The following is a 23,875-nucleotide window of genomic DNA, read 5'->3' as shown; positions in this document are numbered from 1 at the left end:
AAGTATAGATTTAAGTATTCATGCGATACTACCACAAAGATACTACTCACAAGGGGATTTCATTGTGTGTGTATTTTATTCAGGTGCATTGATTAGAAATTGAATTACATATTTCAGTTGATCCTGTAAACAGATAATGACATATTGTCACAACCTCTGATAATCTTCCCCACATGTTCTTCCCCTCTATAATTAATTTTCAATTCTTTGATAATGATTGATTGAGTTGCTCAGTTCTATTGGGACTTGGGGTGATACCTTAAGTTTAATTGTAAAAACTAGGTCAGTTCTACTTTTCTCAACATAATCATCTTTATGCCAGCTAGTAAGCATAGTATTGTATGTAATTACAGGGTAAAATTGTGAAATAAGAAAAGTGAGATAATATAGCTGTAGAAAATGTGATTGTGATCCACCACTGCAGCTACAAAGCAATTTATTTATTTAATTTGCATTTGATTCCTTGTGCAGTACTCCATTGATGGATCATGTCCTGTTCTTTGCCACATTTAGCACAGTTAATTTCGTACTGCACCTTTCAGCCACCATGCAGTAGGAAATAAACATGTTTGTGTACACTAAAATTTCTGTATCTATATCTGTTATTTATCTTTTAAATTGATAGTATGCAAATATTGGATATCCCAAAAATACAAATATGAATTGCCTACAAATGAGCATGAATAAACACCAATCTTGAATGTGGGTCAGCTGTGTTGCTACACAACGGCAACATCCACCCTGCAGTACCATTCGGCTGTGCAGTACACATGAAAGAATGCTACCGAAATTTGAAAGTCTTGTTGAAACAGAAACAGTACAGCAACTACAACGGGAACATCTATGGTGATTTAAGAGTAGCAGCACTGCTACTAGGAATATAACCCAAGTAATATTGTTTCATTTGCAAATGGGACAAACGTACTATAGAATCTCATTACTTTAAAAAGGATTGACCACCTCGTAAGCAGTTGGTTCCAGGGCAGAAAAGTATGGCACATAAGCCACTCGTGGACTCAACAAAAATATTTTTGCTCCTTCTTCATGTAAAACTGGGGCTTATTAAAAAATTTTGTGAAAGCGATGAACAAGGAAGGTGAAGGATTTCAATATTTGAGACAGATCTTTCCCAGAATAACTGATGCAAAGATTAGAGAAGGTGTTTCTGTTCGTCCATAAATCAAACAGGTCATCAATGACAGGCAACATCGAGTGGGACCGGAGAAAATGGCTTGGAAGGCATTCAAGGATGTTATTGAAAATTTTCTTGCCAACTGCAGCGCACCAAATTACAGTGCCAAGAAGAAAGTATTCACCTCCCCACCCCCCCAAGAAGTTTTCATGATTTATTGTTTTACAACATCGAATCATAGTGGATTTAATTTGGATTTTTGACACTGATCAACAGAAAAAGACCATTTTTGTGTCAAAGTGAAAACAGATCTCTACAAATTGATCTAAATTAATTATTCATCCCCTTTAATATGACACACCAAGTGCAGCCTTTTGGTTTTAGAAGGCACGGAATTAGTTAAATGGAGACCTGTGTGCACTCAAGGTGTTTCAACTGATTGTAGTAAAAATACACCTGGACCTGGAACGTCCATCTGCTGGTGAGTCAATATCCTGGCAGAAACTATACTATGAAGGCACAAGAACACTCCAAGCAAAACCGTGAAAAGGTTATTGAAAAGCATTATTCAGGAGATGGTTACAAGGAAATTTCCAAGTCACTGAATATCCCGGGAGTACAGTTAAGTGAATCTTCAAGAAATGGAAGGAATATGGCACAGCTGTAAATCTGCCCAGAGCAGGCCATCCCCAAAAAATGAGTAGCTGTGCAAGAAGGGGACTGTAAGGGAGGCTACCAGGAGACCTATGACAGCTCTGGAAGAGTCACAAGCTGAGATGGGAGAGACTGCGCATACAACAAATGTTGCCCGGGTGCTTCACCAGTCACAGCTTTATGGGAGAGTGCCAAAGAGAAAGCAACTGTTGGAAAAAAAACTCACAGGAAATCTTAGGAAGGGTTTACCAGAAGGCATGTGGGAGATTCTGAAGTCAGTTGGAAGGAGGTTCTAAGGTCTGATGAAACCAAAATAGAGTTTTTTGCGCATCAGACTAAATGCTATGTTTGGTGTAAGCCAAATACTGCACATCATCAAAAACATACCATCCCTAACGTGAAGCATTGTGGTGGTTGCATGATTCTGTAGCAGTGTTTCACTGCAGCAGGCCCTGGAAGACTTCTGATGGTAGAGGCTAAAATGAATGCAGCAAAATACAGGGAAATCCTGGAGGAAAACTTGATGCGGTCTGCGAGAGAACTGTGACTCGGGAGATTTGTTTTCTAGCAAGACAATGACCCCAAGTCTAAAGCCAAATCTACACATGAATGGCTTAAAAACAATGAAGTTAATGTCCTGGAGTGGCCAAGTCAGAGTCCAGACCTCAATCCAATGGAGAATTTGTGACTGATTTTGAAAAAGACTGTTCCCTCATGATCCCCATGCAATCTGACAGAGCTTGAGCAGTATTGTAAAGAAGAATGGGGAAAAATTGCAATGTCCGGATGTGCAAAGCTGATTGAGACCTATCCACACAGACTTTAGGCTGTAATTGATGCCGAAGGTGCATCTACTAAATACTGACTTGAAGGGGGTGAGTAATTATGCAATCAATTATTTTGTGTTTAATAATAGTAATAAATTTAGACCAATTTGTAGAAATCTGTTTTCACTTTAACATTAGAGTCTTTTCTGTTGATCAGTGTCAAAAACGTCTAACTAAATCTACCATAATTCAATGGTGTGTAAAAACAATAAATAAAACATGGGAACTTCCTGGGGGGAATGAATACTTCGCACTTTTTATGTGCATCTGCTTGATAATGAGCTTCAAGCATACAGAACCATGAAGTGCAACATGTGACTAAAGATTAATTTTCTGTATTCCCATTTAGAGTTTTTTCCTCCAGATTTTGGTGCTGTCAGTGACGAGCATGGTGAAAGATTTCACCAGGACATTGTGTACTAGAGAAATGGTATCAGGGCAACTGGAATCCATCAGTGCTGGCTGATTATTGGACACTCAAATGAGAAGCCTCAGACACTGAGTACAAATGAAAATCACCAACAAAACATTTTTAGCTTAGTTGAACTATTGCAAAGTGTCATCACCGTTATTCAATTGCAAAAATTATATTCAATACAAGTTAGTATTTTGTTTCAACAAATTCCTACATCTGAAATTGTATTTGCATTTAGCTTTAAGCTGTCTAGCATAGCCACAGAAAATTTCTGAGGAATCAACACTTTCGTATGATGTGGCTGATCTTGGCCTTCCATCTGTCTTTAATTTGAGAAGTTCTGATGAGCTCGTCAAAACTTTTGGCTGTCTCTCCCTTGATGTAACTCATGAATGTTGACTGTGACTTTTTCTTACATCTTATAAACTTTTGACCCATCTTATTTCCAGTCATATTGGTAAACCTATTAATTTATCAATTTTGAATCTAGATCTCTCAGGTGTTAGCTGTATGACAACCCCCTCCATTTTAAAGTCTCATTCGTGTATAGACCTTTTACTATCAGTGCATTATTACATATTAATATTGACACATTTAATTACCACATGTTCATTCCATATTTTTACTCTCTTCAATTTTTGCTTGATTATCTTCAAGGAAATCTGGTTTCATGTTACTTCAGACAACAAAGGTTGTTCCTTGTTCTGAAGATTCGTCCAACAGAACTGAAGGCAAATTACCAGTTAATATTTGAAAGTAATCTATAGAGGCTTATTCCTTTGATTTTTTTTCCACTCTTCCCTTTTGTAGACTGGCACTATAATGCCCATTCAGTCCTGTATCCAGCTGCAGTTGTGAATTACCACTTGTGTGAGAAATAGCAGCATCTTCCAGCAATAATTTACATATCAAGCCATAATTTACATATTTTAAAAATTTTTCACAAAACAGCTTGCGCATGCATAAAGATTCAAAGATTAAAAGTACATTTATTATCAAAGAATGTATAATTACAGACATCCCACCCTGCAAAAACTCATTTCAGGGAGGTAGCACCATCAATTTGTGGGAGACTCCCGGAACTTCCGGGAGAGGTGGGCTGTCTGCAATAGAGTAGCTCCTTAGCAGCTAGCCAGCTAGTTTAGATAACATTAGCTATGCTAATGAACGAATGACACCTGTTAAACTTACCTCAACATGTCTTTTAGTCTTAACCCACCATGGGCAATAGAAAAGTCATTGTTGTAAACAGTGCAGCGAGTAACACTGTCGCTATTTTTGACCCCTATTAGGCAGGGGTACACTTTAGTGTAGTCTGGGGTGACAAACATTTTATATTTTCTTTTTTGGGAACACTCTGCCATGGCTCTCTCTCTCTCTCTCTCTCTCTCGCTCGCTCTCAAAAAAATCGATTTCCGGGATATTGTATATAATTTGCAGGCATCAGGGAGCTACTATCAATATGCGGGAGATTTCCGGAACTTCCGAAAGAGGTGGGATGTCTGTAATTATACAACCTTGAGATTTGTTTGCTTATGGGCAATTGCAAAGCAAGGAAACTGAATGAACCCAATTTAAAAATAGACCAACCCCCAATTCACACAGGGAAAGGGGGTGGGGGAGCAAACAAATCATGCGAACAATAGAAGTGAGCAGCAACAACAACAGCATGTTGAACCACATTGAATCCTTGGAGCTCTGGAGCAGCCCAGAGCAGGCCCAAATCCTCAGTGTTCAGTTGAGCAGGGCAAATCGCTGCAAAGATAGGGTCGATGAATCCCGTTGCACAGAGCCCTATCTGTCATCATGCAAAAGATGCAATAAAGTCCTTTAAAGTTGTTTGTGCGTGTATGCACATATCCACTCCACAATATTAACTCTGTCAATTTTACACGTGCAGTCGTCCAAATAATTGATGCCACTAGTTCATAGTATAATAACACAAAAACTGCAGACTATGGTTACAAATTTCTGTTTTTAAATCATCACCATTTTGCTCTAGATTTCAGTGGTATGGCCTGACCAGCACATAAGTGAATTTGATGCAAATTGGTTGAAAGCAAGATGTTTCCACCAATCAGCAAGAGAAGAGAAGCAAAAACAACATTTCTTCAAAGGTAAGAATATCAGTTAATAATGCTTTAGCTGGTTTACCTGCAGAGACACCGGGTAATGATATAGCAGGTCTTGAATCATACACAAATATCTTTTTTTTTACATATGGTGTATCTATAACTATTAATAGTATGGAGTTAGCTTTTGATGTAGATTTTTTTAAATATTTGGCAACTGGTATTTTGGCAAATACTGTACATCTGTTAAGTATAAAACAGGAATTTTGTGCTACAGTACGTCGTGGGGAAAGAAGATTGAGGCAATGACAAGAAATAATTATAGTTTTAGTTTTATGATACAGTTATGCTGTATTACTATATTGTGAAATGTTTTAATCAATAGCATTGATAACACCTTATTAACAAAATGTATTGAATAACCATATCCAATATTTTGTTATTTGTTCCAATTAATGAAAACTATCTGTATTGCTTCCATTTTCTGCCTGTGGGATGTTGATGTTATTGGCAATGTTGACACTGGTTGTCCATCTCTAATTGCCTCTGATATTTGGAGAAGTTAAGCTACACTCAGGATGGCGGGACTGAAATCGTACGTAGACCAGATGAGGACATTGGTCAACCACGTTTTTAAAGACAAATTTATAGTTTTAGGGTTATGCTTACTGGGATCAGCTTCTTTTGCTGAAGCAAATTTAGGTACACTGGTACCACACAGAATGCTAAGTTGTTATTGGGCTCTTGTCTGGAATCCAAACAGACAGAGGTACATTACTCCCTGTACTGCCATACTGGGAGACTGGCACACATCTCTGCCCTTGATTGGTGTTCCTGCAACAGTGACATGAAGATCATCAAAACACAGCTCGGTGGGTGCCTGCAAAGGCTCATGTTAGATGGGCTGAGGTGAGGGGAGTGGCTGATGAACGCTGAATCTTACCTTAGTCTTAAATGGGCAAACTTTATGCTGTAAATATATTTCTTAATTCTTCTATACTTCTAGATTTCTTGTGAAAGGATAATCGGAATGTCTCTTTCATCAGGCTCCCAGGTAGTAGAGTTATTCATTTCTGACTTCTAAATCTCAATGAGCATTGCCCCAGCCTGTTTATGACCCAATGTCAGACCACAACCTCTTTGCCTCAGTGAACATCCTTGAGAACTTTCACTAGCTTTACTGCTGTGAGACGTAGCAGGATTGATTCCAACGTTTTCCACCAGGGCGGCACGGTAGCATAAAGGTTAGGGACATGCTAGTACAGAGCCAGCGCCCTGGACTCAACTCTTGCCGTTGACTGTAAGGAGTCTGTACGTTCTCCTTGTGACCATGTGGGTTTCCTCCAGGTGCTGTGGTTTCCTCCCAAATTCCAAAGGTGTATGGGTTAGTAGGTTCATTGGTCAGATGGTGTTATTGGACAGCATGAGTTTGTTGTGTCAAGTAGGGCCAAGTGAGTTTGTTGCACCAGAAGGGCCTGTTACCATGCTGTATATCTAAATAAAATAAAATAAATACATTGCAAAACAAATAGAAGAAAGTGCATATAGGATTAAATGATGAAAGAGGATGAAGACAGAGAGTGGCATTTCGGCTAAGATCATAAATTCTAGTATAAGTATAAACTGAATTTGTTCTCCATAGAGCAAAAGAGGGTGGGCTTGAAATGCAGAATGGCGATCTCCTTTGCATTAATAATAATGACTCCACTGAAAGCATGGTGAAGAGTGGGAAATTTAGGATTACTGGGGGCATGGGTCAAAAATTAAATCCAGGACTTCCAGGAGTGAAGTTAGATACTGCTAATACTTCGAAAGAATGGACAAACTTTGAAACTCACATTCACAGACAGCAAACAATATTAGATCAAGTGTTAATTTTAAGTCTAAAATTGAGATCTTTGTTAGCAACATCATTGAAGGATACTAGGCAAAGATTTATATACAGGTTTCCCCCACCATCCCAAGGTAGAGTGTTCCTATGAAACAGTTCGTAAGCCGAAATGTCGTAAAGCGAAGAAGCAATTACCATTTATTTATATGGGAAAATTCTGTGAGCGTTCGCAGACCCAAAAATAACCTACCAAATCACGCCAAATAACACATAAAACCTAAAATAACAGTAACATATAGTAAAAGCAGGAATGATATGATAAATACACAGCCTATATAAAGTAGAAATACTTTTCCACAATCATTACTGCACTGTTCTCCGTAGCGAAAATCTCACACAAGCGCCGTCGGCAGAAAATCTCACGCAAGCGCTGTTGGCAAAAACATGGCGCAATCGCTCTCCAGTAACCTTTAAGCTATGAAGCTGCCAAATCATACCAAATAACACGTAAAAATACACAGCCTATATAAAGTAGAAATAATGTATGTACAGTGTAGTATCACTTACCAGAATCGGGACAGCGCTGAGCACACTGATGATGGTGTGTTAGGCTGAGTCGTCGCAAGTTGGGGTGGTGCAGTGGCCCCCACCCTCCAGGCCGTCGACCAATACATTGCTGTGAAGCATGCAGGGGTCCAGTGGTAGCCGGAAGGCACACAGCATATCTTTAAGAAAAAAGCCGAAACAAACATGCTAATTAATTAGGTGCCGCCCGGCAGGTAATTGTCGGTCCAGATCAGTGCCGATTTCCGATTGCGTCGTCTCTGATCTGGGCCGACAATTACTTGTCAGGCGGCACCTAATTAATTAGCATGTTTATTTCGGCTTTTTTCTTAAAGATGTGCTGTGTGCCCCCCGGCTACCGCTGCATTCTCCGCGAATCGGTATCTGTCCGTGGCCTGGGGGTTGGGGTGGTGGGACACTGGGGTGTCATCTTGTCATCGTCTGTTTCCAATAGGGCAGGCAGGTCATCTTCTATCTCTGCCCGCCTCGATATCGAAGGTCGAGGTTTGTTGTCTGCTGTGGCTGATGTGGAAGGCTTGCTTGACTGCTGAGCCTCGCGCATTTTTCTATCACACAGTTCTTTGTAAGGACTCAAACCATCTTGCAAATATCCCCTAAACCTATGTACCCTTTCAAAATTAAAGTCGTACTTTACCATTGCAGTGAAAATCTCATGCAGTTGCTTCACGTTCATTTCACTACGGCATTCGATTTTTATCCTTTTTTCTTCCAATTGCATCAGCTCTTCATCTATCAGTTCTTGGCCATGGGATGCCAAAACCTCTTCAACATCACCTTTGTCAACTTCCACAAGCCATACTCACTTTGTCCTTACTTCGTTCACCACGATCGAAATGCTTAATTATGTCTAGTTTTGCGCTAAGTGTAACACCCTTACGAGCTCTTTTAGGCTTTTCCAATACTGTAGAACTCATCTTGCAAACGACTGCCCACAGGCATGTGTTTCAGCAATGCCAGCGAGAATGCAGTTCCGAATCCGGGAGAGAGCGGCTGCTCGGGGCGCGTGCTGCCTTTTATTGCATGCTGATTTTTTCGCACGCTGCTTTTTTTCCTTAACAGTGAAAACACCTTCTGAAAGCGAAAACAGGGTACTAGTGTAGGTCTTTCGTAACAGTGAGGTTTCGTAAAGCGAACGTTCGAAAAGCAGGGGACACCTGTACTTCACCAATCAGCCATGATTATAATAAATGACAATAGATTTAGACTAAATGGCTTACTTCTATGTTTGATGATGGCTAACGCATACCACTTTTTCCAAGGTCTGTAACTTCTCCCAACCCTCACCTCTCAACCCATTCTTTTGTTTGTGGTGGAATCAAAAATGAACAAAAACCTTTTGAAATTTATGTGAAGAAACAAATCTAGAGTGGATGGCAAACAATTTGACAAAATGCATCAGTGGTTTCACCAGTAAACGAAACCATGTTTGCTGTCACTTTGTTTTGTACATTGATGAAAGGACCTTACAGCACTGACTAAAAAATAATAGACAGCTGTTATTACAATCAACTGCACATATGACCACACTAGTTTCTCAGATCCTTTTGCATTAACTTCCAGTCAAATAGCACCATACCAAATGCCTAAGAATGCTTTATGTGTTGTGCAGGAGTCAAGGGTGGTGCTGGTGGCTGTGGAAAGATGGCGAGCAGAAGACAAAATGTGGAGAAATAGAAGAGCTGAAAGACAGAAGGGATAATGGGAACATGGCAGCCTGATTTTCATAGTAAATCTAATTGAGGCATAACTGTTAAACAGCGAAATATCTAGAGGGTAGAGGCAGTCCAGAGTGTTCCACACACAGGATGCCCAATGGAACACTGGAAACATTGCAATTAAATGCAAATATATTTAAAATTGTAATGAATATTCAGAGAACTATTTGTCACATGATTTAAAACTTAATTTAAACCTTTGAATTAATATTTCATCTGCATTTTATATTTGAAATGTCAAACTACTTTTTGCCATCTCATTATTAAAATTAATAATGTGGAGTGGTATCTATTTCATATATTTTAATTAATTCTACGGAAAACGTGATTTGCTGTATTGCTAACAAATAATACAGACAAAACACTACTGTCAAGATGAAGCCGCACTCAGGTTGGAGGAACAACATCTTATATTCCGTCTGGGTAACCTCCAATCTGATGGCATGAACATTGACTTCTCTAACTTCCGCTAATGCCCCACCTGGAGGAGAAGATGGCGGCGTGACGCAGCGCGCAGCGGCCACTCCGGTGAATGATATCTGTTATCTGTCAAGTAGGGTGCCGTGCACAATCCTGATTTAATGGAGACAGACGTGAGAGAACGGAGGAACATCTGGAGAAACTTCTGAAATGCCGCCTTCGCTGCTGCTGCTACTGTGTGATCCTGAATCTCCAGATGAGAAGGCCCCGAGTCCTGGGCTTTGCTTGTTGCTCAGTGGCTGGGGCAGGGTCGAAGCGCTCGGTGGAGGATGGTGCTCGGTGTCGAAGGGCTGGTCGGAGGCTCGAAGTTTTCGGACGGACTCAGAGTTGGCTGTGGGTTGGGTGCTTCCAATGTATCGACAGTTGTTGGTGCTTGGAGGTTTATGGCAGGGAGAGATTCTCCCTTCTGCTGCCTGCTATCGGGGACTCGGGAGTCGATTGGTACTTTGAGACTTTTTTTTTAACCATGCCCATGGTCTGCTCTTTATCAAATTATGGTATTGTTTTGCACTGCTGTAACTATATGTTATAATTATGTGGTCTTGTCAGTGTTAGTCTTCGATTTGTCCTGTTTTTTTTTGTGATATCACTCTGGAGGAACATTGTATCATTTCTTAATGCATGCATTTCTAAATGACAATAAATGAGGACTGAGTGTCCTCATAATCTAATAATCTAACCTCCCCTTCATACCCCATCCCTTATCTATCTATCTATCTAAAAATCTATCTATTCACTTACTCTCTATTTTTTCTCCCTCTGTCCCTCTCACTATAACTCCTTGCCCATCCTCTAGGCTCCCCTCCCCCTTTCTTTCTCCCTAGGCTTCCCATCCCATGATCCTCTCCCTTCTCCAGCCTTATATCCCTTTTGCCCATCAACTTTCCAGCTCTTAGATCCACCCCTCCCCCTCCTGTCTTCTATCATTTTGGATCTCCCCCTCCCCCTCCCACTTTCAAATCTCTTACTATCTCTTCTTTCAGTTAGTCCTGTCAAAGGGTCTCGGCCCGAAATGTCGACCGTACCTCTTCCTGTAAGTGCTGCCTGACCTGCTGCATTCACCAGCATTTTTTATGTGTGTTGCCTGACTCTAGAACAATTTCTGAATTGACCCCTGTTTTCCTGACAACTGAACATACACAGCTAAGTGATCCAAACCTCAGTGACTGTTTAATGAAATTTATACAGGAGGGTCTGGATCATTTTGGCATTTTCATTGTGGACTTGGGAGATTAATAGGATGTACTGGAAAGTCCTAGGACACTGGCAGAAGGTGCTTATTGTTCCTGGTCTGTCTTAAATAGCCAGGTAATCTGAAGTTCTGGAAGCCTGGTACGATCATGTTTAAAAATCGATGCAGCCCCACTGGAAGAGGAACCCACTCTGATATGCTATCTCCACCCGAAGGGAAATCAGTGGCTTTGAAACAGCTTGGGTTTACGCTTGAAAATCTTTACACTTTTAACTTCCATTGAAGCAGGTTCGCGGGTTTGGCGGGTGAGACAGGAAACACTGCCTATATATCGGTGTATCAATCATTTAATTACAAACAGTAAAAAAAAGACCAAATGCTTAAGTTCCCCCCCCAAGCTACACAAACTTCAAAACTAAACGTTCAACAAACAGGTACTTAGTTAAAAGTGAGTGCGGACTGTACCTTCCCGATGGTTCTGTGAGACATACTTTAGAGGCTGAGGGGAGAGAACGAACCCCCTCATACATGCTATTCTTTATACACGGTCGTTTGAAGCTGGACACTAGGTGCCGTAGCAAAGCCAACCAATGGGAAGACCTGGACAAGAGGGATTTGTTTCCCCTAAACTGCAGGGGAGCCAATATCCTGGCCAGGCGGTTCGCCAGTGCTACTTGGGAGGGTTTAAACTAGTCCTTTTCCTTTCCCACCTACCTGGCTTCACCTATCATCTTCATGCTAGTCGTCCTTTACCTCACCCCCCAACCTTCTTATTCTGTCGCCTTTCCCTCTTCTATTCCAGTCCTGAAGAAAAGGGTCTCGGCCCAAAACGTCAACTGTCTATTGATTTCATAATTCCCTTCTTGAGTTCTTTTCTGGCTTCCTTATAATCCTCAAGGGCTCTGTTTATTTCTAGCTTCCAACAATTTATGTATGTTTCCACACTGACAAGAATCTTGCCACTAACCTTGTATTCTGTTTTCAATGACCTTTATACTTTTCTGGGTTGGACTTCATCTGCCACTCCTCAGCCCAGCTCCCTAGGGAGGATGGCTGATAGCAGAGCAGTGAGACTGTATTAGTTGTGCTCAAGTCATTGGGTTAGTGAGGAGCTGATGACAGAATCCTTGGTAGCAAGCATTCACTTTTCAGAAGTTGCACAGCGTGTGAAAATGTTGGCTAATTCAAGAGAAGAAAAGTAAAGTTATTATCAAACTACATATACAACTCTGAGGTTTGTTTTGTTGTGGGCATTCACAGTAAATCCAAGAAACACAACAGAATCAGTGAAAGACTGCACCCAACAGGACGGATAAACAACCAACTGTGCAAATACGAAAGGGAAAAGGAATAGATAAATCAGCAATAAATATTGAGAACAGGAGATGAAGAGTCCTTGAAAGTGATTCCATAGGTTGTGGGAACAGTTTAGTGATGTGGCGAGTGAAGTTATCCCTCTGGTTCAAGAGCCTGATGGTTGGGAGGGTAATAATTGCTCCTGAAACTGGTGGTGTGAGTCCTGCGGATCCTGTGCCTTCTTTCTGATGGCGGCAGCAGGGTGAGAGTTTGGCCTGGACACTGGGGGTCTCTGTTGTTGGATCCTGCTTTTTGGTGACAGCACAATATGTAAATGTGCTTAGTTTTGGGGAGGGCTGTACCCATGATGGAGGCTGATGACTCCTCCGTGCTGTCGAAGCTGTTGGATTCACTGTGCTCAAATAACATTTGTTTAAAACCTTACCAGGTGATGAAAGCCTGCTTACTTCAGCAGCTGCAGGAGAAAATGCTTCCAATCTATGACAAGGGGCCTCCTTCTCCATACCTTGAATGATCCCTCCTGTTCTTCACTCATTTTTATTTACAGATATCCCCGTGGACCGATTTAACTGGCCAGTATAAACCAATTCATGGGGTCAAGGCAAAATGCCAGGTGAGCAGCTTCCTGCAGGTCCTCTGGAGGATCTGGTATGTGCTGGCTCAGCCATTTCTTTGAAGGAAAATTAGCACAAGGGAGAACAGACAACTGCTAAGGAATTACATCAAAACTAAAGGTGTGCAGAAATTACTAGATTTGAGAAAATGTGCAGTAAAATCCATCTGTAACATTTTGTGCACCTCGTTCAAGAACTCCCATGTTTTCTCTGGTTCCATAATGGGAAATTGTAACTTTTCTTTCAAACAGGCCAAGTCCTCAGGTGTAACAATTTTTTTCTCTAATAGCAGTGAACCTGGCATACATTAAGAAGTTTTAAGTTTGTCCTCCTAGTTAGCTGTGGAAGCTTGTTGGAGGTGAGGTGGGTCAATGCAATTGGAAAACTTGATAGAGGTTTCTAGCAATGAAACTGCCTTGCTTAACATCTCTGAGATTAGGGCTGTTGCGGTCCTGTTGATTAAAATCACAGCTGGAATACCATTACGTAGTAGATGTAGGGAAGAAATGAATTTCTGTGAGCAACCACGTTTGAAGAGAATGTATAGCACAGTTATGTGGGCACGTAGCCAAGTTGTTAAGATATTGGACTCGCAACCTGAAGGTCAGGAGTTTGAGCCCCAGCCGAGGGAACGTGGTGTGACCTTGAGCAAGGCACTTAACCGCACATTGCTCTGCGACGACACTGGTGCCAAGCTGTATGGGTCCTAATGCCCATCCCTTGGACAATATCGATGTCGTGGAGAGGGGAGACTTGCAGCATGGGCAACTTCTGGCCTTTCATACAGCCTTGCCCAGGCCTGCGCCTGGAGAGTGAAGATCCATGGTTGGGGGGTGGGAATCAAATTAAAGAGGCTAGGCGTGAGGAGGTTAGTTCACAACAGGGGGATGGGAACCAGTGCAGAGAGACAGAGGGGTGTAAAGTGAGGGTAGAAGCAAAAGGTACTAAGGAGAAAAGTAAAAGTGGCAGGCCGACAAATCCAGGGCAAGCATTAAAAAGGGCCACCTTTCAACATAATTGTATAAGGGCTAAGAGAGTTGTAAAAGAGCGCCTGAAGGCTTTGTGTGTCAATGCAAGGAGCATTCATAATAAGGTGATTGAATTGAAAGTGCAGATTGTTATTAATGATTATGATATAGTTGGGATCACAGAGACATGGCTCCAGGGTGACCAAGGATGGGAGCTCAACGTTCAGGGATATTCAATATTCAGGAGGGATAGACATGAAGGAAGGGGAGGTGGGGTGGCGTTGCTGGTTAAAGAAGAGATTAATGCAATAGAAAGGAAGGACATGCCAGGAAGATGTGGAATCGATATGGGTAGAGCTGCGTAACACTAAGGGGCAGAAGACGCTGGTGGGAGTTGTGTACAGGCCACCTAACAGTAGGAGTGAGGTCGGAGATGGTATTAAACAGGAAATTAGAAATGTGTGCAATAAAGGAACAGCAGTTATAATGGGTGACTTCAATCTACATGTAGATTGGGTGAACCAAATTGGTAAAGGTGCTGAGGAAGAGGATTTTTTGGAATGTATGCGGGATGGTTTTTTGAACCAACATGCCGAGGAACCAACTAGAGAGCAGGCTATTCTGGACTGGGTTTTGAGCAATGAGGAAGGGTTAATTAGCAATCTTGTCGTGAGAGGCCCCTTGGGTAAGAGCGACCATAATATGGTGGAATTCTTCATTAAGATGGAGAGTGACATAGTTAATTCAGAAACAAAGGTTCTGAACTTAAAGAGGGGTAACTTTGAAGGTATGAGACGTGAATTAGCTAAGATAGACTGGCAAATGACACTTAAAGGATTGACGGTGGATATGCAATGGCAAGCATTTAAAGGTTGCATGGATGAACTACAACAATTGTTCATCCCAGTTTGGCAAAAGAATAAATCAAGGAAGGTAGTGCACCCGTGGCTGACAAGAGAAATTAGGGATAGTATCAATTCCAAAGAAGAAGCATACAAATTAGTCAGAGAAAGTGGCTCACCTGAGGACTGGGAGAAATTGAGAGTTCAGCAGAGGAGGACAAAGGGCTTAATTAGGAAGGGGAAAAAAGATTATGAGAGAAAACTGGCAGGGAACATAAAAACTGACTGTAAAAGCTTTTATAGATATGTAAAAAGGAAAAGACTGGTAAAGACAAATGTAGGTCCCCTACAGACAGAAACAGGTGAATTGATTATGGGGAGCAAGGACATGGCAGACCAATTGAATAATTACTTTGGTTCTGTCTTCACTAAGGAGGACATAAATAATCTTCCAGAAATAGTACGGGACAGAGGGTCCAGTGAGATGGAGGAACTGAGCGAAATACATGTTAGTAGGGAAGTGGTGTTAGGTAAATTGAAGGGATTGAAGGCAGATAAATCCCCAGGGCCAGATGGTCTGCATCCTAGAGTGCTTAAGGAAGTAGCCCAAGAAATAGTGGATGTATTAGTGATAATTTTTCAAAACTCGTTAGATTCTGGACTAGTTCCTGAGGATTGGAGGGTGGCTAATGTAACCCCACTTTTTAAAAAAGGAGGGAGAGAGAAACCGGGGAATTATAGCCTAACGTCGGTGGTGGGGAAACTGCTGGAGTCAGTTATCAAAGATGTGATAACAGCACATTTGGAAAGCGGTGAAATCATCGGACAAAGTCAGCATGGATTTGTGAAAGGAAAATCATGTCTGACGAATCTCATAGAATTTTTTGAGGATGTAACTAGTAGAATGGATAGGGGAGAACCAGTGGATGTGGTATATTTGGATTTTCAAAAGGCTTTTGACAAGGTCCCACACAGGTGATTAGTGTGCAAACTTAAAGCACACGGTATTGGGGGTAAGGTATTGATGTGGATGGAGAATTGGTTAGCAGACAGGAAGCAAAGAGTGGGAATAAACGGGACCTTTTCAGAATGGCAGTCGGTGACCAGTGGGGTACCGCAAGGCTCAGTGCTGGGACCCCAGTTGTTTACAATATATATTAATGACTTGGATGAGGGAATTAAATGCAGCATCTCCAAGTTTGCGGATGACACGAAGCTGGGCAGCAGTGTTAGCTGTGAGGAGGATGCTAAGAGGATGCAGAGTGACTTGCATAGGTTGGGTGAGTGGGCAAATTCATGGCAGATGCAATTTAATGTGGATAAATGTGAAGTTATCCACTTTGGTGGCAAAAATAGGAAAACAGATTATTATCTGAATGGTGGCCGATTAGGAAAAGGGGAGGTGCAACGAGACCTGGGTGTCATTATACACCAGTCATTGAAAGTGGGCATGCAGGTACAGCGGGCGGTGAAAAAGGCGAATGGTATGCTGGCATTTATAGCGAGAGGATTCGAGTACAGGAGCAGGGAGGTACTACTGCAGTTGTACAAGGCCTTGGTGAGACCACACCTGGAGTATTGTGTGCAGTTTTGGTCCCCTAATCTGAGGAAAGACATCCTTGCCATAGAGGGAGTACAAAGAAGGTTCACCAGATTGATTCCTGGGATGGCAGGACTTTCATATGAAGAAAGACTGGATGAACTGGGCTTGTACTTGTTGGAATTTAGAAGATTGAGGGGGGATCTGATTGAAATGTATAAAATCCTAAAGGGATTGGACAGGCTAGATGCAGGAAGATTGTTCCCGATGTTGGGGAAGTCCAGAACAAGGGGTCACAGTTTGAGTATAAAGGGGAAGCCTTTTAGGACCGAGATTAGGAAAAACTTCTTCACACAGAGAGTGGTGAATCTGTGGAATTCTCTGCCACAGGAAACAGTTGAGGCCAGTTCATTGGCTATATTTAAGAGGGAGTTAGATATGGCCCTTGTGGCCATTGGGATCAGCGGGTATGGAGGGAAGGCTGGGGCCGGGTTCTGAGTTGGATGATCAGCCATGATCATAATAAATGGCAGTGCAGGCTCGAAGGGCCGAATGGCCTACTCCTGCACCTATTTTCTATGATTCTATGTTTCTAAGACTAACGGATGCCTTAAAATAACACAGTTCCTCTCAGTTCTTGGAGTCAAACGCTCTTATCAAGTTAAAACAGCCATGCAGTGTTGTTGATTCTGAGCTCAGTACTTCTGTTGGAGTTGGAAAGATTACATCTATCATTCCACTATTCAGATAAAATTCACATTGCAATTTATGGAAGCGACTCTTCCATCACTTAGGAGGATTTTTGTAATGAATTTCCCTGTGACAGACAGACAGGGAGATCCCTCTGTAGGTACTGGAAATCAGTCTGGCCACCTTTCTTGAAGATGGTTACAGTAGGTACTTGCTGCAACTCTGTTCTTGATAAGCTGCCCACTCTTCCGGCTGTCACAGAGCTGTGGTCTTGGGCAGTAGTGTTCTTGATATCACCTGCTGGTGATATGGTTGCCAAGTCTTCCTCTCTGTTTCTGCATGGCATCTGTTCTTCAGGTCACAGGTTTTCTATTGGACATCAGTCTTTCAGCCTGCTGAACTGTTTCCATCCTCTTGGCGCATGTTGGATGTTCCCATCCATAAACGCAATACAGTTAATTAACTTCTGGATTTAAAAGTCCTCATCGTCAAGAGTTTTGGTATTTCCTGATACACACGCCAAGAGTTTCTACATGAATGTAAATTATCAGGGCAGTCAAGACTGTGGACACTCTGAAGCTCCTTTTGGTTAGGCTGTTTGCAAAGCACTCTACGAGAAATGTTTTTATATTCGAGGAGGCTTTGAGCTGTTCAACGTTGATCTGTTGGGGCCAGGCCGATGGAGATAACAGAATAGATTAAGCAGTGGCCGGTCATACAGTCATGCATGTTGTCATGGCACAAGTGATACAGGCATCATTATCTCTCACTTGGCCAGCAACGTAATGTAAGAGTTTCTGGAGACTGGATCAGGGACATTTTTCTTGTACCTTGCGCTTAGCAGCCTCACAAAACGGCAGCATTTTAAGCATTTTATCAAGGTGGAGTTTCACTGCATTCTTTGCCCTTAAGTTGTTTCATCTTCATTTCAATTTTATGGAGCAACTCATGCCTCTTGTACTAATGTATTAAAGTTTGCTTAGATTAAGTGCTTTATCCTGTTACAGTGGCCAATTTAATCAGTCACCACCCTTTGAGCATCTTATCATCTCCTGCCAAATACAGCATATCATGCAAGGAGGAGGAGAAGATGGCAGTGCGATGTAGCTCGCAGCAGCCACTCCGGTGGTGATGTCTGTTATTTGTCAAGTAGGGTGCCGTGCACAATCCTGATTTGATGGAGACGGATGTGAGAGCACGAAGGAACATCTGGTGAAACTTCTGAAATGACTGTTTCGCTGCTGCTGCTACTACTGTGTAGTCCAGAATCTCCGGAGGGGAAGGCCCCGAGTCCTCGGCCTAGCTTATTACTCGGTGGCTGGGGCGGGGTCGAAGCGCTCGGTAGAGGATGATGTTCGAAGAGGTTGTGTCGGAGGAGCTGGTCGGAGGCTCGAAGTTTTCGGACGGACTCAGAGTCCGCTGCGGTCGGGTGCTTCCAGTGGTGCTGCATCGGCAAGTTGGCGGCTCTTGGAGGTTCATGGCGGGGAGAGTTCCTCCCTTCTGCCGCCTGCGTGAGATGTTGAGTCTATCGGGACTTTGAGACTTTTTTTACCGTGCCCGTGTTCTGCTCTTTATCAAATTATGGTATTGCTTTGCACTGTTGTAACTATATGTTATAATTATGTGGTTTTGTCAGTCTTAGTCTTGGTTTGTCCTGTGTTTTCTTGTGATATCATTCTGGAGGAACTTCGTATCATTTTTTAATGCATGCATTTCTAACTGACAATAAACGAGGACTGAGTGTCCTCATAATCTAATCTAATCTAATATCAGTTGCTTTACCAGGAAATTGCCAGCCAAAGTTGTGATCCTGTACTTTAAAACACTACTCATGAGTTAAGACTTGATGCTCTAAAGTAATTTAAATTATTGAGAGTAAATTAAAAGAGTTTAAATTCCATAGCACGTGGAAAATGCATGTTTCTAATCCAACCGCCTGCAGCCAATGTGCCTGTTAGCAGTAGGACTGCACAGAAGGTCAGGGTATACACTCAGTGGTCACTTTATTAGGTACACGAGTGAAAACTGTTGTGGTCTTCTGCTGCTGTAGCCCATCCACTTCAAGATTTGATGTGTTGTGTGTTTAGAGACACAATTCTGCACACCACTGTTGAAACGTGTGGTTCACTGAATTACTTTCAAGTCAAGGCAAGTCGCTTTTTATTGTCATTTTGACCATAAACTGCTGGTACAGTACACAGTAAAAACGAAACAATGTTCCTGCAGGACCATGGTGCTACACGAAACAACACAATTTCGCCTTCCTGTTAGCTTAACCAGTCTGACCGTTCTCCTCTGATCTCTCTCAGTAGCATGACATCTTTGTTCACAAGCTGTCACTCACTGGATGTCTTTGTTTTTCTCTCCATTCTCTGTAAACTCTTTGACTGTTACGCATGTGAATTCCAGGAGATTAGCAGTTTCTGAGATGCTCAAACCACCCGATCTGACACCAGCAATCATCCCACGGTCAAAGTCACTTCGATCACATTCCTTCCGCATTCTGATGTTTGATCTGAACAACAACCAAACTACTTGAGCATATCTGCATGCTTTTATTTATTGAGTTTTATTTATGATTGGCTGATTAGATATTTGCATTAATTAGCAGGTGTACAGGTGTTCCTAATAAAGTAGCCACTGAGTGCAGACAGACAGAAATTTTCTTCCCCATGACAGAGATGGATAAAACTGAAAAGCATTGATTTAGAGTAAGGGGAAGGAAAGGATCTTAACAGGGACTTTTTCACAGGCTGGTGAGCACTGAGGAAGCAGTGGAAGCAAAGTTATTGACAATATTTAACACCTTATATTCCGTCTGGGTAGCCTCCAACCTGATGGCATGAACAATGACTTCTCTAACTTCCGCTAATGCCCCACCTCCCCCTCGTACCCCATCCATTATTTATTTATATACACACATTCTTACTCTCTCTCTCTCCTTTTTCTCCCTCTGTCCCTTGCCCATTCTCTGGGTTCCCCCCCCCCCTTTCCTTCTCCCTGGGCCTCCTGTCCCATGATCCTCTCATATCCTTTTGCCAATCACCTGTCCAGCTCTTGGCTCCATCCCTCCCCCTCCTGTCTTCTCCTATCATTTTGGATCTCCCCCTCCCCCTCCAACTTTCAAATCTCTTACTCACTCTTCCATCAGTTAGTCCTGACGAAGGATCTCGGCCCGAAACGTCGACTGTACCCCCTCCTAGAGATGCTGCCCGGCCTGCTGCGTTCACCAGCAACTTTGATGTGTGTTGCGACAACATTTAAATGCCTTGAAGAAGACTTGAATCACCCAGGCATAGCTATGGCCCAAGTGCTAGAAAAAGATGGGATTAATATCAAAGACTATCTGCTGGTCAACTTTTGAAAAAGTCTGCAATGACCCTTGTTTCGTATATCCCTTGTTTCATAGATGGATACACTTATCAAGCAAAAGGAGAGAGAGATTACTACACAACTAGAGAGAGAGCAAACAAATGCTGTCATCAGTTCTAGATGATGGGCAATAACTGACAAAATAAGTAATTTTAGGCATCGTCCTTAATGTTGGAGATCTATTTAGAGATTATTTGGTTCAACAGTAGAATTTAGAAGGGTAACCAACTTCTAATTTTGTAATTGGTACAAAAAAATGAACATGAGGAATTCCTCCAATAGCACTGAACCAAATCAACAAATCACTGCGGACACCTGGTAAGTGAAGGCAAAGAGCTATGCAGTCAGACGGGTGAGAATGGTGTTCTGTACAGGATATCTCAGCAGTGTAGTGATCTGATGCAGATGAATGGAAAAGCTGGTCGCAGATTGGGATTTCTTCAGAAATTTGTCACCGTGAATGCTGTCAATGGTCCACCAAGTTTGTGACTGCCCATTTTGGAATAAGCAGAGTTCTATTTAGCAGACAGCAAAGAAAATATGTATTAGTTTTGGTTGAAAACCAGGCTCACCAGCCAATCTGATCAAAATGAGCCACTTCATGGAAAATCAATTGCACCACATCATTCGGAAAACACAGCCAAGTTGTCATACCTTTGCATCTTAGGATTCGATAGCAATCCAAAAGGCTATGCAATAAATCTTCTCCATTGCTTCTTTTCTCTATGGAATTTTATCCCAGTGTTATATAATTCCTTAGAACAGGAAAGCTAATTATTTGCTCTTACCAAAGAGCTATATGCACAGGGAGTTCGGTCAGAATTGAAAGAATAATGCAGTCACTGCTCTCTGCCCCCTCTGCCTTTTGAATGCTGCTCCCCACTGACAGTGTGAAATTACCCTTTGCATCTTTAGGTGGAATTATGATTCCACTTTGTCCACCACAATTGTAATAGGTCTGGAGTGTTTTCTTAAAAAAAAGTCTAATTGTCTGGTTCTAAACCCAGTTGCTAAGGTCAAATTTGTGAGTTTTATGTTCTTTGTACTATGGTTGCCAGCTGGATTCAATCTCCGAATGTACTAAAACAGTCTGTTTGGATTAATGATCTAATAGAGGTGGTCTTTAAAATGATCACTGTCTTGTAGTAATCTATGAAAAGACCTGAATGTCGTATTACACATTCATATGTGGTTTGTGTAGGAAGTGCACAGCATCAATTAATCTCTGTAGTCGAGAGGTTCAGGAGTCTAAGATTAGCCACTCCGGTGAATGATATCTGTTATCTGTCAAGTAGGGTGCCGTGCACAATCCTGATTTGATGGAGACAGACGTGAGAGAACGGAGGAACATCTGGTGAAACTTCTGAAATGCCTTCTTCGCTGCTGCTGCTTCTGTGTCATCCCGAATCTCCAGATGAGAAGGCCCCGAGTCCTGGGCTTTGCTTGTTGCTCAGTGGCTGGGGCAGGGTCGAAGCGCTCGGTGGAGGATGGTGCTCGGTGTCGAAGGGCTGGTCGGAGGCTCGAAGTTTTCGGACGGACTCAGAGTTGGCTGTGGGTTGGGTGCTTCCAATGTATCGACAGTTGTCGGTGCTTGGAGGTTTATGGCAGGGAGAGTTTCTGCCTTCTGCTGCCTGCTATCAGGACTATCGGGAGTCGATCGGAACTTTGAGACTTTTTTTTACCGTGCCCATGGTCTGCTCTTTATCAAATTATGGTATTGTTTTGCACTGCTGTAACTATATGTTATAATTATGTGGTCTTGTCAGTGTGAGTCTTTGGTTTGTCCTGTTTTTTTTGTGATATCACTCTGGAGGAACATTGTATCATTTCTTAATGCATGCATTTCTAAATGACAATAAATGAGGACTGAGTGTCCTCATAATCTAATAATCTAACCTCCCCTTCATACCCCATCCCTTATTTATCTATCTATTTATTTATTTATTTATTTATTTTCTCTCTTTTCTTCCTCCCTCTGTCCCTCTCACTATAACTCCTTGCCCATCCTCTAGGCTCCCCTGCCCCTTTCTTTCTCCCTAGGCTTCCCATCCCATGATCCTCTCCCTTCTCCAGCCTTGTATCCCTTTTGCCCATCAACTTTCCAGCTCTTAGATCCACCCCCCCCCTCCAGTTTTCTTCTATCATTTTGGATCTCCCCCTCCCCCTCCCACTTTCAAATCTCTTACTATCTCTTCTTTCAGTTAGTCCTGACGAAGGGTCTCGGCCCGAAATGTCGACTGTACCTCTTCCTGTAAGTGCTGCCTGACCTGCTGCGTTCACCAGCATTTTTTATGTGTGTTGCCTGACTCTACAACAATCTCTGAATTGACCCCTGTTTTCCTGACAACTGAACATACACAGCTAAGTGATCCAAACCTCGGTGACTGTTTAATGAAATTTATACAGGAGGGTCTGGATCATTTTGGCATTTTCATTGTGGACTTGAAAGTTGTCTGGGAGATTAATAGGATGTACTGGAAAGTCCTAGGACACCGGCAGAAGGTGCCTATTGTTCCTGGTCTGTCTTAAATAGCCAGGTAATCTGAAGTTCTGGAAGCCTGGTACGATCATGTTTAAAAATCGATGCAGCCCCACTGGAAGAGGAACCCACTCTGATATGCTATCTCCACCCGAAGGGAAATCAGTGGCTTTGAAACGGCTTGGGTTTGCGCTTGAAAATCTTTACACTTTTAACTCCCATTGAAGCAGGTTCGCGGGTTTGGCGGGTGAGACAGGAAACACTGCCTATGTATTGGTGTATCAATCATTTAATTACAAACAGTAAAAAAAAGACCAAACACTTAAGTTCCCCCCCAAGCTACACAAACTGCAAAACTAAACGTTCAACAAACAGGTACTTAGTTAAAAGTGAGTGCGGAGCGTACCTTCCAAATGGTTCTGTGAGACGTACTTTAGAGGCTGAGGGGAGAGAACGAACCCCCTCATACATGCTATTCTTTATACACGGTTGTTTGAAGCTGGACACTAGGTGCCGTAGCAAAGCCAACCAATGGGAAGACCTGGACAAGAGGGATTTGTTTCCCCTAAACTGCAGGGGAGCCAATATCCTGGCCAGGCGGTTCGCCAGTGCTACTTGGGAGGGTTTAAACTAGTCCTTTTCCTTTCCCACCTACTTGGCTTCACCTATCATCTTCAAGCTAGTCGTCCTTTACCTCCCCCCCACCCCCCAACCTTCTTATTCTGTCACCTTTCCCTCTTCCATTCCAGTCCTGAAGAAAAGGGTCTCAGCCCAAAACGTCAACTGTCTATTGATTTCATAATTCCCTTCTTCAGTTCTTTTCTGGCTTCCTTATAATCCTCAAGGGCTCTGTTTATTTCTAGCTTCCAACATTTTATGTATGTTTCCACACTGACAAGAATCCTGCCACTAACCCTGTATTCTGCTTTCAATGACCTTTATACTTTTCTGGGTTAGACTTCATCTGCTACTCCTCAGTCCAGCTCCCTAGGGAGGATGGCTGATAGCAGAGCAGTGAGACTGTATTAGTTGTGCTCAAGTCATTGGGTTAGTGAGGAGCTGATGACAGAATCCTTGGTAGCAAGCATTCACTTTTGAGAAGTTGCACAGCATGTGAAAATGTTGGCTAATTCAAGAGAAGAAAAGTAAA

General features: G+C 42.3%; 1 protein-coding gene across 2 annotated transcripts in view; it reads left to right on the top strand.

Annotated features, from left to right (window-relative positions):
• bbox1 (butyrobetaine (gamma), 2-oxoglutarate dioxygenase (gamma-butyrobetaine hydroxylase) 1) overlaps window positions 1-23,875 on the top strand; it is a 185,237-nt gene that overhangs the window by 5,479 nt on the left and 155,883 nt on the right. For both annotated transcript variants that reach the window (XM_063061767.1, XM_063061766.1), the window contains exon 3: window positions 5,031-5,145. In XM_063061767.1, the coding sequence (XP_062917837.1) occupies window positions 5,031-5,145 (115 nt within the window). The remainder of the gene's footprint in view (window positions 1-5,030; window positions 5,146-23,875) is intronic.

This window comes from Mobula hypostoma, chromosome 11 (assembly GCF_963921235.1).
Source record: "Mobula hypostoma chromosome 11, sMobHyp1.1, whole genome shotgun sequence".
In the NCBI taxonomy this organism is placed as follows: Eukaryota; Metazoa; Chordata; class Chondrichthyes; order Myliobatiformes; family Myliobatidae; genus Mobula; species Mobula hypostoma.
This window is presented reverse-complemented; position numbering and strand designations above follow the sequence as displayed.